The following is a 16,612-nucleotide window of genomic DNA, read 5'->3' on the forward strand; positions in this document are numbered from 1 at the left end:
AACATATGTGCTCTTTTTCCTTGAAAAGAAAAGCCACAATAAAAGCAGAGGTTTTACTTAGTAGCCATTTTGTCTTCAACTTGGACATGATACCTCCTAATCTGAATGCAATGTAAACATGCTCTCCGAGGCTCATTTCCAAACAGCACGATCATGCAAAGAGAAGGAAACATGAAAAGACCATCACTAAATACCATAATAAATTAGGAGGGTGTGAAGATTTTATGAGCCAAAAAGACAGAAAATTCTGCAGATCATATTCCTTCTCTAGGTCACATTGCAGAGAAGACCAAAACAAAAGGTAGCAAGTGTGGATGAAGGAGAATGAACTATTATTTACTGTTTAAATAAATAAAAACAAAACAACCACTATTCCAATAATAAAAGCAATTTCAGTATGCCATACAATAAAAAAATTTCAAGGTAAAATTATATTTAGATTCTCTTTATTTTCTAGCGACATCCATTCAAACCAGACAATCTAACTGTAATATGACGTAATATGCAAGCTAGATCAGTATGTTTTTATTGGGATGAGTATATGTATAAAATACACATGGTGTGTGTGTATATAAAGAAAAACATTACATGAGTAACCTTTACAACTCCCAACTTTCAGTACTCTTTACCAGTGCCCTCAGCCAAAAGCAGCTTTTAAAAACGTACATAAAATACAAATGCTGCAGGTGACAGCCTCTTGCAGATACTAAAAAAAAACCCAAAAAACAAAGAACAACAAAGTGCTCTATTTGCACCAACCTAAACTCGATTCACCTCGTTCCCCTAATACACATAAAATAAAATCCTTAAATAAAATGCTAGTTTACTAAAATATGTAATTTTTAGGGAAAAGAATGGACAAAAAATATCCTGGATTCCTATGCAGAAACTTGAAAACCATCGTGAGCTCCAGCCAAAACTGCATTTGAACTGCCTGAGACCTCAGAAGAGCAGAGGTTTACAGGGGGCCGGACAATCGCCCCCTTCCTGCCCAGCTCCGCATCCCCCGCTGCACCAGCGCCCTGCAGGGCGCCCATGTGCGCGCTACAGCCACGGCCGGGAGCGCCGCGGGCCGCGCAAGATGCGCCCGGCTGCAGCGCCTGCGGCAGGTGACCCGAGCCCGCCGCCCACCGCAGCCGGGCAGCGCCGCCTGCCCGCCCGCACACGGGGCTGGTCCTGCCCGTGCGGCACCGGCCGCGGGCACGGCCCGGCCGCGACCCCCGCCCGCGAACACGCGTGTGCTCCGCGCTGCCCGTACAAAGGGGCCGCGCCCCCCCGCCCCCCCCCCCGCCGCGCAGCCCCTCGGCCCTTCCCCCGCTCCCCCGGCCCGGGGCCCGGCCCTTACCAGATGGAGCTGCGGATCTTGTGCTGCAGCGCGCTGGCCTCGCCGCCCTGCAGCCCCGGCACCAGGGCCGGCAGGGCCCCGCCGGGCGCGGGGGTGCCGGCGAGCCGCCGCGGCGGCTGCCCCCCCTCCGGCTGCTGCTCCTCGGCCATGGGACGCGAGCGGCGCTGGCCGCACTAGGCCTCTGCCGCAGCGCTCGAGTGAGTCGCCTTCCCCCGCTGCCCGGGGGACATCACGGGCGGAACCCGTCCCGCCGCTACGCCGCAGGATGGCGAGCCCGGCCCGCGGCTCGGCGCATGGCGCCCGGCCCCCGCCGCCCCCGCGCAGGGTCGCTCCGCGCTCCCCCGCCCCGCAGCAGCAGCACCTGGCCCGGCCCGGCCCGCCCCGCGCCGCTCCTCGCCCCGCGGCCGCCGTGCCCGCCCGGCCGCCGAGTGCGCAGGCTCGGCGTGCCCGACACACGGGCCGCCCCGCGCCGCCGCCGGGGAGGGGGCCGGGGCCGGGGCCGCGACTGGGGCCGGGGGCGGCGAGCGCAGCCGGAGCTGGGGGGCGGCCCCTCCGCCAGCCCCGGGATCCGGCCGCGGTGGGGAGGGGGCTGGACTGCGCCCGGAGCGGCCCGGCGGCGCAAATAACACGTGTGTGTGTGTGTGTGTGTGTGTGTGTGTGTGTCCGTCCCCGCGTGTCACGGCGCACACACCGTGCGGAACACGCTGCTGCCCCTCTGTCCGGGCGCGCCGCAGACACGTGAAGGCGCTGCGGCGGCAGCAGCATTACATCAGCTGCGGCACCGCGGCCGGGTGCGCCCCGCAGCCCCCGCGCCCGGCCCGCCCTCCGCCGCGGCTCGTAACAAAATAACAAGTGCCGCCGTGCTCACACGGCGCTGAGGGAGCCAGGCACCGGCGCGAGTGGCGGTAGGCCGGGCCATTGCTCGCCCTCAGGCTTCCTGCGTGCCCCTAGACATGAGTGGGGCCGGGCTGCCATTAGTCCCACCGGCCTTTACCCACAACCTTTCCGTGAAAACAATTTCCCAAAATTTAACTTGTGCAGCTACCACAACTGCTGTCTCTGAACTACAGGCACAAGCCATATTTCTGCTCCTTGGGATTGTGGCTTTTAATGAAAAAAGCCAGAACTGCACAGCCTGGGACGGTGGACAGGTAAATACCTAAATGCAGGGATGGTGATGCAAGGTGACCGTTATTAAAGTCATCATTAGGAGTTGGACTCGATGACCATGTGGGTCCCTTCCACCTCTGGATTTCCACAGTTACTGTTTCTCTTCCCTGTAGGGTTATGGTAACAGCCTGCTCAAGCTGCCCCCCTGTTGCCCCTATTTTCCCAGGCACTCCAGTTCTGGACTGTTCCCCCTGGAATTCACAACTGGGACACTCAGCCCCCTTGGCAGGGGCATGGACATGCAGGTACCCTCTCTGACACGAGGATGCAGTGACTCCCTGCCTTGTGCTGATCACAGAAAATGTGGGCTTAAAGGTGACTAATAATATAAATATACACATGGAGGCACAGCATTGCTAAATTTAGGAGATGAGCATTTTGTCATCAACCGAAGCAAAGGCCTTTCAAAAATAAATATTTGCTTACGTCTCCACTGCTCCAAAATCAGAACATTAATGGCTGTGACAATGAGGGTGATCTTCGCCTTACGAAACCTCTCATCAGAATAAAAAAAAACTAAGCCTTCTTGTCCCTGCCTCTGATTTAAAATGTTTTTTAATGATAATTGAAAATTTCTGAAGGTCATTAAAAAAAATTAGGAAAAAAATAAAAGTGAATTATTTTATCAGAAGTAAGCAGAAAAGTAATAAATTTTAAATCCTAACTGTTATGCTTTTTGCAAGAAAACTACATCAGTGTGCATGTAAACTGGCAGAGGAAGACAAGGGTGAATGTCCTTGGTGATATTTTTTAGTTTTGTGGCAATTTCCCCTTAACAGCAACTGTATCAACACAGCCAGGGTTGCTTCTGTTGAGATCTTTTGTTGGACTCTGTCACATCTGCCCGAACAGAATTTAACCCACAGGGATCCAAGCCATAAAATCATTCTGGCCAACACCTATATATTGTCCCAGATTGAAACTGATGGCCCTACACCTCAGAAAAGGGTTCAACAGATGTGCATCATGTTTGCAGGAGCACAGACCATTACCGTAAATTGTAAAAATACACATTATTTCAGTGTTGCTTTCAGTCTAAACCAGCTGGAAGACAAGTTTATTATTTAGTTCCTCATTAATTTAGGTCCCAGACATGTCCTTTTAATCATGCTTATTTAGAGCTGTATGGGCATCGTGTGACCCCAAAAAAAAAGAGTCACATCTCTTCTGCAAAATCTGCAATACCATGCTAGGCTGGCACCCAAAGGCTACCAGCACCATCCTGAAATCACACCAGGCGTTTTAGGGCAGAATGGGATTAAAGTGGCACGGAGATTAAACAAGTGAGCCAGACTCCCACATTGCATTTTGGTGGTCAAAATGGTCCATGGGCTTCCAATGCTATGCTTATGCTCCCATATCTCATTATCAATCAATTGTTCTATAAAAAATACTTTTTTTTTTCCTGTGCCTTTAGTGTGAAGCCTTCCAAGTATAAGCCTGTTATTGCTGGGTTTAAGCATCAGGCCCAAAACAAGATTCCACAAGAGCCCAAAATGAGATCAGGGTCCTGTTTTGTGTAAAGAAAAGATTTCCTTCTCAGGCCTAGCAGTAAATAAAAAATTAACATTTTTTCACAGTGTGATACTTAGAAGAAATGGGCTGTGTTGTGTATAAGTACAGAAGAGAAGCTCTCTCTCTGCTCTCCACAAGCCTTTTCCTGTCAGCAGTAACTCCCCTCGGTGCTGTCCTGGCGTTGGCACAGGTCTGTCACGTGCCTGTTCCCACACCCAGCGGGGCAGTCCTGCCCTTTACACACTCACAGGTTCATAAACGGGGGCCATTTCGGCTGCCTCCCACACCACCAGCTGAATTTGCCTCGTGTTTCGCACACTCTCATGCACCTGTGCAAAATGGGCGAAGATGGTGGCAGCCCATACAGAGTTTATGTGGCCATGGGTAATTACAGCAGAGAACCAACAGATCCAGAATTACTGTGTCAGCAAACAGCTCGTGCTGACAGAATTAACTTGAAGATACTGACGGAATTATTTAACCGCTATGAGATGAACAGCCATGAGATGGACTCACTGGACATCTCTCCACCAAGGACCACTACAACCATCTGCTGGAGTTCTTGTACCTAATGGTTCTGAAAACCTTAATTTGATGCAGATATTTAGCTCCTGGTCAGCGCTGTTTAAGAAACACACCAGAAGTAATACATATGAGTTAATTTTAAGTCCCCTTACTGTAAAGAAAGACATGTGTGAAAGTTACAGCATGTCAGAAACCAGACTAGTGTTGGCAGGACCAGGATCTTTCCTGTTCTTTACCATTTTCCAAAACATCTGCCCTTGTGGAAGAGCACAGCAGCTGAAATGTGAGTAGGTGGGGGCTTCCTCTCTCTTTCTGCAGGCAGATTTTACTTGTCTAGAAAACTGATGTTGCTGTACTAGTGCTAAAATTCATGTCTTTTCTAACTCAAGAGCACTGCAAGTCTCCTGTGCCGGACAGATATATTCATCCGAGGATGATCTTCAACAGAGAATTAAAGAGCTGTTCTGGAGAAAGAGCTGGCTGTCTGCATGAGGATGAGCTCCACTGTGCTGTCCTGACACAGGTGGGAGCCAACTCCATTTTGCCAGGTTAATTCCAAAATCTGTTTATTTTCCCTCTATTTCTGGAGCTTCTGATCTAACACGTTCCCTCTCTGTGGGGAAAAGTTGTGCTTAAATACTGTCCAACCCATTTTCCAGGATTTTCTCTGCCACGCTGCGCATTTTCAGCGTGGCTTTGTTTTGTTTTGATTTTTCTATAATAGATTGTGTCTGACAGTTGGGGAATACAGTGTCCCTCACTTTCAAGCAGGAATGCCTCGCTGCCCTTTCTCCAGCTCGCAGCCAGCACTGAGGGGAAGGCACTTTTCCCGCTCTCCTGTCCACAGAGAGGGATCTGCTGCCTCTTGTCTAGCACAGGGCCAGGGACCTGCATGCACAGAGGTATGAGCCAGATAAATTATGAAATCTCACTATCTTTATCCTCAAGATAAACATGAAGCACATTCTCTGAGGATAATTGACTTTAAAGGTTTGTTAAGAAAAGACACTTCCCAAAAGCTTTAAACGCCAGTTCAGTGAACTCCATTTTGAGTTGCCTTTTTGCCACTCTCCTTCCCCAGGGATGCCTGTCTCTGTGTATCCCAAGCTATGCCCCAAGACATTTCGCTCTGGTTCTGTTTATTTTCTTAGCTCCATTCATGTGTAGTATCTGTAAAATCAAAGTGCAATAACTAGTAATTCACCTAACAAATATTAATGAAATCTTCAGTTTTTATAGTTTCAATTATTAAAGGAAAAAAAAAGCCGGTTAGCCCAGCTTCAAATTCACTTCATCCCAGCTGACAGAAGAAAATGGTCTGTGTTCAAACTGGGCAGTGAAAAGGGGGCTACTTTAATTACAATGAAAGCCTGCTTCACCAGAAATTTTCTAAGCTTTGCTGTGTCTTGCAGCATCTGTTCGGAGTGGGAGTGAGCGTTGTGCGGTGCACAGTATGGCCACTTGGCAAATAACAGGAAATGTTAAAAACGTGCTGGGGAAGCCTGAGGTAGGCCCCATGATCATGAGTCCTTCTCTAGCAAAGGAAGAGCATTAACCACCCCTCTGCCTAGTGATGGAAATGGCTTCAGACTCTGTATGGCAGTTTTAGGGTGCTAATGAATGGGATAGGAGCCCTTCCTCTGTGTGAATGTGGACGATCATGAGGTGTAAGACAGCAAGGCCTGGGTTCCCAGCCTGGCTATGGCTCGCCAGGGCTGGTCAGAGGAGGATGTGGCATTCTGCATCTTGGGTAAGACATAGATCACTTGCATTCCATAAGTGATGATGACCAGATTAAATTACCAAGGTCTATCCACGTTCTTTGATGATACAGATACTTTGAAACTTCATTTCTGTAGACTGTCTTCTCTGTACAGTACAATAAATCTTTGTCTCAGTAATGTCAAATGGGCTCAGCTGCTGAGCTGTAAAAAATGCAGTGTGGTGTTCCAGATACTGCATTCTTGACTTCAAGTTGGAAGAAGTCAATAAGGTAGAAAAAGGTAGCAACTACTACAGCCTAAGAAAACTATACAGAAGAGGACAGTGGATCATGAAAGTGGTGATTCAGGCTGTCCTGTACAGGACTGATAAGTAGGAAGGAAGGGCTCTCACTGAAAGAAATACCAAAGTTTGGTACTTGGCTGAATGAGGTTTTAAACCATTTTTCCCCCATTTTTGGGGCTGTTGAATGTTGATGCTCTGCAAGCAGAAGCTCAGGGAAAAATATTTTTAGCCTGACCCCTATGCAGATGCCTGATCTTGTCAGTTGTCTCTTATGCTGACCCGGAGACACAGTTTTGGGGAGATTCTGAGTGAATAATGGTCAAGGAGGGAGAAATATATGCAAGTGATGTAACAAGGCAATCAACATTTCAGTCTTCCTGGGATTTCTTTCCATTTGAGATCCAGTAGCAATCTGGAAAGGCTCAAGCATTCAAAATCCAACACTGCCTACCTGCAGATTGGCTGGAGTGCAAGGAAGGGGTCAGCTGCAGTTCACAAGGGCCTTGCCACCCGCACAAAATCATTACCCAAATTAGCCTGACACACTAATGCAGTGCTTCCAGGTATCTGATAGCAGGGAATGAGAGAGCACCAAATCCCCAAACACAGAGTCATATGGCATGGGAACCGTGAATTTTAGCTACATTGGTTCAAAATCTGAATCCCCAGATAAACTATGGATGTCCTTAATCTTACTGCTGCCTGAAGGATTTCTGGAAGATTTCCAAGTCATACAGCCTCCTGAGAAATTTGTTTCCATTTTCTCCTGTATGCAAATTCTCAAGGCAGCAATCCAGCAATACTCAAGTGCTTGCGATTATGGCATTGCCCTTTGATTCCCCATCTTGAGAGCAGGCAGCATCTTGAAAGATCAAACCCAGCCTGAGGACATATTAATTCTGAGATATTTGTTCTGAGAGAAGTTGCCTCCCCCCAGAAATGGGGGAAAGGGAAATGCTCCCTGCAGCGGGTAGAGCAGACAGGTAAACCCACACCACAGTAAAGCCTTCCATTTGGACCCTTCCTTTCAAGTCTCTTCTTGACAGGGCAGAGGAGTGTCCTGTCAAAGATCAAAGCAACCACATCTCCTCAGTACTGGTTTATGCCCATCTGGTTTTAACACTTCAGTTCCTCTTGGTCAAAACTCCAGCTCTTCCCCTGCTCATCTTCTGTCTGACAGCTCCACCACTTCTGAGCACCATTTCAGGACCCTCTTTTCCAGTAAGTCTTTTGCGCCAGGGGCTGCTTCATGGACTCCTCCCAGCCTTTGTGCCAGCAGTGCCTGCTCTCCAGCCTCGGTGGCTGCTGGAGGCATCAGTGCCTCGCCTGGGAGCGCTGCTATCAGTGCCTCGTCAGGACGCTGCAGGAAACGTCTGGCCTCCGCTCCACGACCATCTGCTAAAACCAGGCCTCCTCTGGCGGGAGTCCAACACAAAGTAAACAGAGTTTCACAGCCAGATTTCAAACAGCAAAATAACTGAGAAATATGGCTCACTGCTTCTGGTTTTTGAATTGAAAACACTGAAGTTCCTAGAAGCAAAAATCCTTTATGGATCTTAAGACTTCTTGGTTGCCAAATGGATCCATTGCAACTAACACTATGGAGAAAGTGCAGTGATGTAGCAATTTTAGTTAGTTACACCTAATTAATTCAATGTATGCATTTGGTAATTTTTAAGATGATTTCTTTTTCAAGATCAGTGATGCAGAAAAATAAATTTGTTATACTGCAGATTTCAGCTTGTAGTATTTGTTTGTATGGGTAACAGTGGAGAAGAATTCTGAATCTTGCTACTGTACAATATTTTTCATGGTATAGGAGACAGAGAAGGACTCAATGAAGTGTGATGGATTTTTTAAAAGAACAGATTGCCATGTCTTTTAAAATAGGTCAAGTTTTTGGCCTACTTTCCTTTGAAGTATCCCTTAAAGCAATGGGGTTGGAATATCCATGATAGTGACATTGCTTTTTTGTTTTTAGCCATGTTTATGTGTGGCTCTAGTTGTAAGGCAGAAATGTTCCAGTGTAAAACTACAACAGCAGACAAAGACCACGTGTCTCCAGGAGCATTTGTGAACAAGTTACACTGAACAATGAAATTTCAGCAGTAGCTGCATTTCATCCTTATGTGTAATGTTATTCTGAAACATGTGACTGAGAAAAAGCAAACTATTAAATAAGGTGATGGCCAGTGAAGACAAAACCTGCAGACACACACCTGTCAAACCTCATTTATTATTTCTCCAAATTTCAGGAGGGTTTGCACCGTTGTTTGCTTTCCATCTTTAAATTAATTAAATAAATTGATTAACTCGATTTAAGTAGAAAGGAGAACTATAATAATGACAGGTAGACTGAAGATACACAAGATAGCACTTGTAAGAACAAACTAAGGCCACCTATGTTGAATGGAGAAAAAAATACAACAGTCAGCTGTCAAAACAAAAAGAATCTGTATGTGTACATTTAAATTTTGAAAACTGATGTTCAAGATATTTAAAGAGGGAGGAAATTCTGCATGAAATATTAATTAATAGGGAATAAATACCATCTGTCTTCTTTGTACAGAGCAGTCTGGTGTGTATTTTTATGGCTGTATCTTTGCTCTAAGAACATAACAGGTATAATACACATATATTTATTATGTTACATAGATGTAATTAGTCTGCATAATACACATACCAGTAATTGCAGCTGGCCTTACTGTGCAGCTATATGGAGTGAGACAGGACATGAGGAGGATTTCTTCCACCACAGAGGCCTGGGAAAAGGCCAGGTACAAATCAAGAGTAGTTGTGCTTGGAGACGACAAGGATAGGACTTGCCACTTTAACTGCTCTCCCCTGAGGCTGAGGTGGGTGCTCAGCACATCCCTACTAAGGGGCAGGTTCTTCTCCCCATTAAGCTGATCCCTAAGGGATAGTGCCCTTCATGTACAGCCTGTACTGGAATGTACCTTGTTGTGGTGAAACTCTGCATTGACCTATTGCACAGTAATAAACATCAGTTGTCTTACAGTGTTGTACAGTACTAAACACACTGAAGAGCTTGTCAGTGCACACTTTGGGAAAGGTACAGTCTGGAACAACAAGGCCTGTGCACACACTTGGAATACAAATTTTTTGCAGGCTGTATACTTCATTATGAAAACTGTTTGTGATTCCAGTTAAGCTCTGAGTGAAGGCAATGCAAAGGCTTGTCTGGTATTCGTCTCATTATAGTGTGGAAAGATAAATCAGCCTTTAACAACAGAGACAGTTTAAAGAATACCTTTCTTTTAATAATTATCATTATTTTGCACTGAGATTTGTAGTTGTAACCACCATCATGAGTGGAACCTTTGTTTTGTACCTGATCCTACTCTACATCCCTTGCTGAGCAACCAGTGTGAACTGCTCCGCACATGCCTTTGTGTGCACAGTTTGTGACATAAAAAGGCTCAAGAAAGGGAAAGAGGAACTTTCTTTTAGCAGAATATCACAAAATGCAGGAAGAGTCATCTAGAGAGCTCCTAAGGATTCTGACTTGTGAACAACTCCTTTTCACATATTACTCCCACTACTTCCTGCGAGACAAGAATATTACACACACAGGTCTGGTGTGAGTTTTCAAACTGGCAGTTCCTCCCAGTGCTGTTCACATGTCAAAATCACTTTCAATTCATAAGAGACCATAAATTCTTCTAATAATAATTCTAAGAATATTATTTTTGTCTGCTACACTTGAAATGATTGACAAAGATGCTAGGCAGATTTGTGATGCATTTGATATGGAGCAGGAAAATGTTAGTGGCTCTGCAATTATCACACTTCCAATAGCTGGCAAAGATTTATCTTGAAAAAAATCTCACTGAAAAGTTTTCCTCAGCATGAATATGTGATTGCAGAATTACTCATAAGGAGTGGTGGACTAAATCTCATTGATTTATAATCTGAATCAAGGTGGGGAAAAGTAATATTATCTATTTGCATTAATTTATTAGCTTCACACTGAGTTTTACACACCAGCATAGAGCTCAGTGGACCACAGACATTATATTCTCTTATCAGGGTGAAATATAAGAAATGAAAGATAGTTTATTTAGGATACTGTACAAAGGTCCAGATTCTTAATGCCTTCATCTGCCTTTATAAGGCACTGTGGGGTCCTGATGTCAGCAGCACATTCAGATTCCAGGTGCAAAACAGGAGCTGTGAGTGGAATGCCTTCTATGGAACATGCACAACAATTACACTGCATGCTAAAGTAAGGCAACTGGCTCAGCTGTCTGAAGGACAGGACTTTATTCTCTTGGGCTAAAGCAACCTTCTGTGGGGTTGGAGCCAAGAACATTGAAAAGAAAATGTTGTTCATAATCCATCTGGCTGAAATCTTATCCTACCTAAGCACTAGATGTAGCTCAGAGCCAAAATTAGGCTATTGAGAGAGGTACCAGTGAGATGGGGATGAAGCCAGAGAGCTGGTGAGAGAACCCGGTCCCTGGGCAGACAACAGCCTGTGAAGGGGGTGGGAGGAAAAGGCTGGGGAGCAGCTCCCGTGTCAGTGAGCACAGCAGTGAATGAGTCTGCAGTGGTGGTGATGGTCTTCTCAGTACCTGTGGTCTTAACAGTGCTCAGCAAGAAAGCCAGTATCAAATCAGTTTAGGTAAGAGAAGAATGGCATCCTTTATCAAGATACTTTATCAATGTCTTAATTTTCTGAACAGTTCTGTATCACTACTCTTACAAATCAATACCACACAGAGCCAAGAAACAGCTGTACCACACTATCAGGTTTCTATCATTGCTCTAACAATTCAAAAGGAAAAAAAAAAGGTATAATTTTTAATACAAGAGAGTACTTCATGTCCTCTGCTATTTTTAAGTGAACCTAAGAGATGATTCATGTATTTAATAAATATTATGTGTGAAATTATGGAAATTTACCTAAAAGGTGCCAATTTATGACTTATATGATCTGGGAATTGGAGGAAAGCACAGGGCTTATAATTAATAAAATACTGGACTTTACTATTTGGGATGGTGCTCAGGGTTTTTCAGCATTTTTCATCCGAACAATTTCTAGTGAAGTGGCTCAGTTTACAAACCAGTATACTTTGCAGCTGGATCTTTTCTACCACCATGCAAAAAATAAAATAAATAAATGGGCAGGTCACCTTCCTAATTTGATTTTCCTGACTTAAATAATTTTCTTTCCTTCATGAAGCAAGGAACAGATCTCTTTCACCGTTAAGAAGAAAGGAAGTAGGGGCAGCTTCCCTCTGCTCATTTGCTTTAACTTTGAGAATGAATTGATTACACTTTGTTCATTAAAATTTCCCATGTTGGGGCATTTCTCTGTTTACTTTTTTTCTTAGTTTCTCCCCTTTCAGTTTTTCACAAGTCCTCTCCTCAAATTCTAGCAGAACCCAAACTCAAAAATTCTAACCGTAGTTTTAGAATATTGCTATTTACACAATGTTGTAAGGGCCAGTGAGCCCAGGAGTAAGGCTTGCCTCAGATACAGGCTGTGTTCTGTCCACACACAGGAGGTAGGAGAAATAATGTTTAGTCCTTTTATTAACTTAGCAGGCACCCAACTTAGAGCTGTGCCTGTTCAGGCATCTAAAAACAGTTAGCACTGACCGTGCCCTCTGGCTTCCTGGCAGGGCTACTCCCATACCAGTAACTTGATCTATTCACTCATGGTCACCATAACACCAGCCAAGCACATGGAAAGAAGAGCATCTTTAGAAAATACTTCAATGGGTTAAAAAAACCAGCAGGTCTCAGCCACCAAAGCCATGTCTGGGATTTTTCCCTCTGCAACACAGAAAGGGGGCTCAGTACCTTCTGGCTGTTTGCTGCTTGAAGAGGAAAAGGATGATTGTGCAGATGGCAAGTTTGTGCACAGAAAATCTGTTTTCAGAATTGCAGCAATTGACTAGTTCGAGTTGCTTTTTCCTCCAGCACCAAGGTAAGGGAGGAGGTAGGAAGGTATCAGCTCTGCTACTGGAACACAGTTTGATTAACTAAATGTTACAGGCGCAGATTCTGCCCTCACTGTGCTGGCGCAGCTTAGAGCAGGTGATGCATTTGCACAGCCATGTTAGAGGACAAACACTGTCATGGCACAGTTATAGAACTTTATTACTGGTAATTTAACTGTCAGAAAGGAAACAAAATACTGCATAAATGCCTGGTAGGTGGTTAGAAAAGATTATGTTTTTAACATTATCCACAGTGTATTTAATCTCAAATTACAGATACAGATATAGAACACACTGGTGTTGCTTTTAAACATGCAGACATGCCTCTCTGTAAGAGTGGGGTTTTTCCTTAATTTTTTTTTTTCATTTTGAGGGATTTCTTCAATAGAAATTTTAACAATCCCAGCACACAGTTGTCTGTTGAGCAATTTCCTCTCTTTCTGAAAGCATAGACAAATTAATGAAGGATAATCATAGCTTACTCATAAAAACAATCTGTCAATATTTACATGGTGTTCTTTTATTTCTTGGTCTTTCTTTGCTGGTCTGATACTTCAGCTAAGTACAAATCACCGAGCTCTGGATCTAATAACTTTGGAAGATGGTATTTTGAAATGCATTTGCATCTCAAATTTGGAGGAAATCCAAAGTGGGAGAGAAAGGTGTCCTCAGCATGATTCAAAATAATTGCTGAATGAGAGGTCAGGCTATAATAGGATGAAAAAAAACCTCAAAGGAAAATAAAGCAGGTGGCCAGAACACAACTGGTGAGTCTGGTGAGATGAGCTGCTATGTGCAGCAATGAGAAGGCCAGTGGGTGCACTGGCAACTTCCTCAGACACTGACTGTAAAAATTGAAATTGACTTACACTTCTTTTCAAATAAGATGCAGCAAATACATAGTTATGTCTGGTCCATTTTAAACTCTTCTGCTCATCAGGGGTTTTGATATTACTCTTTAGGGGTCTAAAGAAATTCTTCTGAGAAAGAAAAGAATTGGGCCTTGAAAACTCCCAGCTCCAAGAGCTGGTGCCAGAGGCACTTTCTGGAAGAAGAGCAGTTTTAGAGGTATCAGATGGCTTTTCCATCTCACTGGCATTACAGCTGCATAGTTCTAACTTATTAGGGATCAAACACAGATACTAATTATTGTAAACACAGGTGAACCCAGTGGGAAGAAATTATGATGTCTGACTCCAGTTCAGAAGGCCGAATTATTTATTTATTAGAACTATACTATAATACATTAATATACTATTTAAAGGAGATACTAAAACCACAAACCTACTTTCTCTAACTACCAAATCTAACTACTAACAACTTGTGACCCTGTTCGGGAGAGTCCAGCCACAGGTGGATTGGATTGGCCATCAGGCTCAAACAATCCTCACCAGAATCCAATCAAGCAGTCACCCCAGGTAAACAATTCTCCAAACACATTCCACATGAGAAAAACAAGGAGCAGAAATAGAAATTGTTTTCTCTTTCTTTCTCTCTGTGCACCTCTATGAAAAATCCTGAGAGAGGAAGAAATGTGCTTGCCACAACTAATAGCATAAATATGACTTCTCAGAGCAGCTTTTAGTGCGACAGGAGCAGGCCCGCTGCTTTAGCAGGGCACTGAAGCGCGGAGAGTGAACGCTCAGACTCCTTTTCATGGCAAGAACGTGAGCGCTGCTGCTGCCTCTGAAACCCAGCTGCAGTAGTACTGCAAAGGGTAACTCAGAGCAAGTATGAAACCAAAAGTACTGCCACACAGGCACAGCATATTTCTTTCAGAAGGTTTTTACCCAGAATTATGGTTGATAGCTATAAAAATCTTTCTCATCATGCTTTTTCATGTGGTGATTTTCTTTTTTTTTAATCATTCTTGCAAACCTGCTGCTTGGGGACTAAGCAAATAAATTTTATACATGGAACAATTTTATCACAACTGATTAAATGAACATCCTCCTTCTTTCTTCACATTGAAGATACCTCTCAAGATTTTTTACAGTTACTGGGGCTGGCAGTAATGCACAGTCAGAGAAGGCACTTGGAATACAGCATGATAGGGATGCTTTAAGGGGCAGCATACCTGAACTCACTTATTGAACTGGTGTCTGAATCCTCCAGTTTAGGGAACAAAAATATGCCACACAGATTCTTAAACCCCATAAATGGCTCCAAATAGTTTGTTTTCCAAATATTTCTAAGTGGTTTGCTTATTTTGAATTTCTGGGACACTTCTGGATGACACAATCTTAGCATCAAATTATTGCCAAGTGTGTACAAGCCTCTTCCCAGAAGATCTGGCCCGGGGGTGAATAATGTACTTGGTGCATTTGCAACACAATTACAAGGCAGAGCACAGAGCATGCATTGCCCTGCTCCACTGTTTGCCTCAATTCAGACACTCTCATTCCAACTACTCCGGTAGAAGCAGCAGCTTTACAATTTTTCCCACAGTACAATTCCCTCCTAAAAATCTCCCACACAAGCATTCTTACTCCTGCAGCCCCACCAATGCTAGCGCGTGTGGGAGGGCTGGCATTTTTGGTATAAGAACATTTGGACCCTCTTTACAGTGTCTGCTCTGCTCCCTTGAATACATTTGCACTTAATCAGAGCAACATATGACAAAGGGTGGTCTGCTGTGAAAGGTACCCAGTGCACTTGGGTTTAATATCCCCTCATTTCATGTGGATAATGATGCTCTTTCTTCCCCCCATATTCCCTCTTTTCCTCAAAACTGCTGAGTGAGAAAGACTAGAAGTTCTGTCTGAGGAAACTGAAAACAATAAAAGCTCTGGTCTACTTAGGAAAAGTGCTGTAAGAGAGCCAGGCTCTGTATTATCATACTGTGGAATATATTGTAATAAAACATTACTAAAATTGAAGCAGTTGAGTTCATTTTCAAAGAGATGATGTGTGGAGATAAACGTTCTTCAGATAATTCTTATTAGTATTTTCACATGTGTTATCCTGGTTTTCATGTAAACACTGTATGATCTTATGTGGTATGTAGTCAAATAGCTGGAATCCATTAAAAGCATGCTCCAGCTGTGCAATCGCTGTCCTCACAAAGATACATTTTTATATGTGGTTAATGCCAGAAAGAATCTACAGCTTCAATTATGAGAACATCAAAATATGTTGTTTATTGCAGAAAAAAAAGCATTTGCAGCAATTTAAAATATCCAGTCAACAGCACATTGTTAAATCTAGATAATAGAAATCCCAGAGAAATTTGAGCTAAATCTGTCTGGATTATAGCTGTGGGATTATCTGAATGCTAAATTACTGTATATGTTTAACTCACAAACATGAGCACAGACAGTACAGGAATATGGATGACTATGCAGATTGCAATAAAACCCATCCCCAAAGGACTTCTTCATACACTAGGTAAACAACCCCTCTCAATTTATCAAGCTTTCTGGATTGAATTGATGCTCATTGATGTCACTTACTTTGCTGTTGCTGTGTAGAGGAATATGGTTTAACATTAACAGATTTAGCACTAGAAAAATAACAAAGGTTTTCTCTGTGCACCCTTCACAACACAGAGATTGCAGTAATATTAATTTGCTGCTGTGTTTGTATAACTGAATTAAAGAAAACACAACTGTTGTTTGGTGTATAATTAGAAAACCAAATTACATGCAATATTGAAAGAAAAGATTAACCCTGATTGTCTTATTAAACCTTCCTTTCCCCTCCCCCCTTGTTTACACACCAGTGTTTCTGGCTTTCTAAGGATACACAGTGAATGAACCTGGACTGACCTGACACACAGCATCTCTCAAACTTTCCCCTTGGATGATTCATACATATGTGAGCTGGGACCAAACAAAGCAAAGAGGAAAAATGCAGCATACTGTACAGGCTGAGCAAATTTGGAAGAGGTGAAACTGTCCAAGTGCGCCATGCCCAAGTCCCTCCTCCGCTGCAAGTGCACAGCTACTGATTACAAACACACATTCCTTCCCTTGCCAGTTTAGCTCAGTTTGACAACTGCAACTGAAATTAGCTTCAGTCCTGTTCGTGTGGGAATTATTGTCATTCTTATTAATCTATCCCCCCAAATTAGTTTTTATTG

The 16,612-nt window shown here is 43.9% G+C and overlaps 1 protein-coding gene across 2 annotated transcripts in view; it reads right to left on the reverse strand.

Moving 5' to 3' along the window:
• Positions 1–16,612, reverse strand: part of RFX7 (regulatory factor X7) — a 77,417-nt gene that overhangs the window by 47,922 nt on the left and 12,883 nt on the right. The window contains exon 1 of one of the 2 annotated variants that reach the window (XM_068204024.1): positions 1,346–1,894. The exons of the other annotated variant lie outside the window; for it this stretch is intronic. Coding sequence (XP_068060125.1) covers positions 1,346–1,494 — 149 coding nt within the window. The 5' untranslated portion in view covers positions 1,495–1,894. Of the gene's footprint in view, positions 1–1,345; positions 1,895–16,612 lie in introns of those variants that run through there. 2 annotated transcript variants of the gene reach the window in all.

This window comes from Anomalospiza imberbis, chromosome 13 (assembly GCF_031753505.1).
Source record: "Anomalospiza imberbis isolate Cuckoo-Finch-1a 21T00152 chromosome 13, ASM3175350v1, whole genome shotgun sequence".
Lineage (NCBI taxonomy): Eukaryota > Metazoa > Chordata > Aves > Passeriformes > Viduidae > Anomalospiza > Anomalospiza imberbis.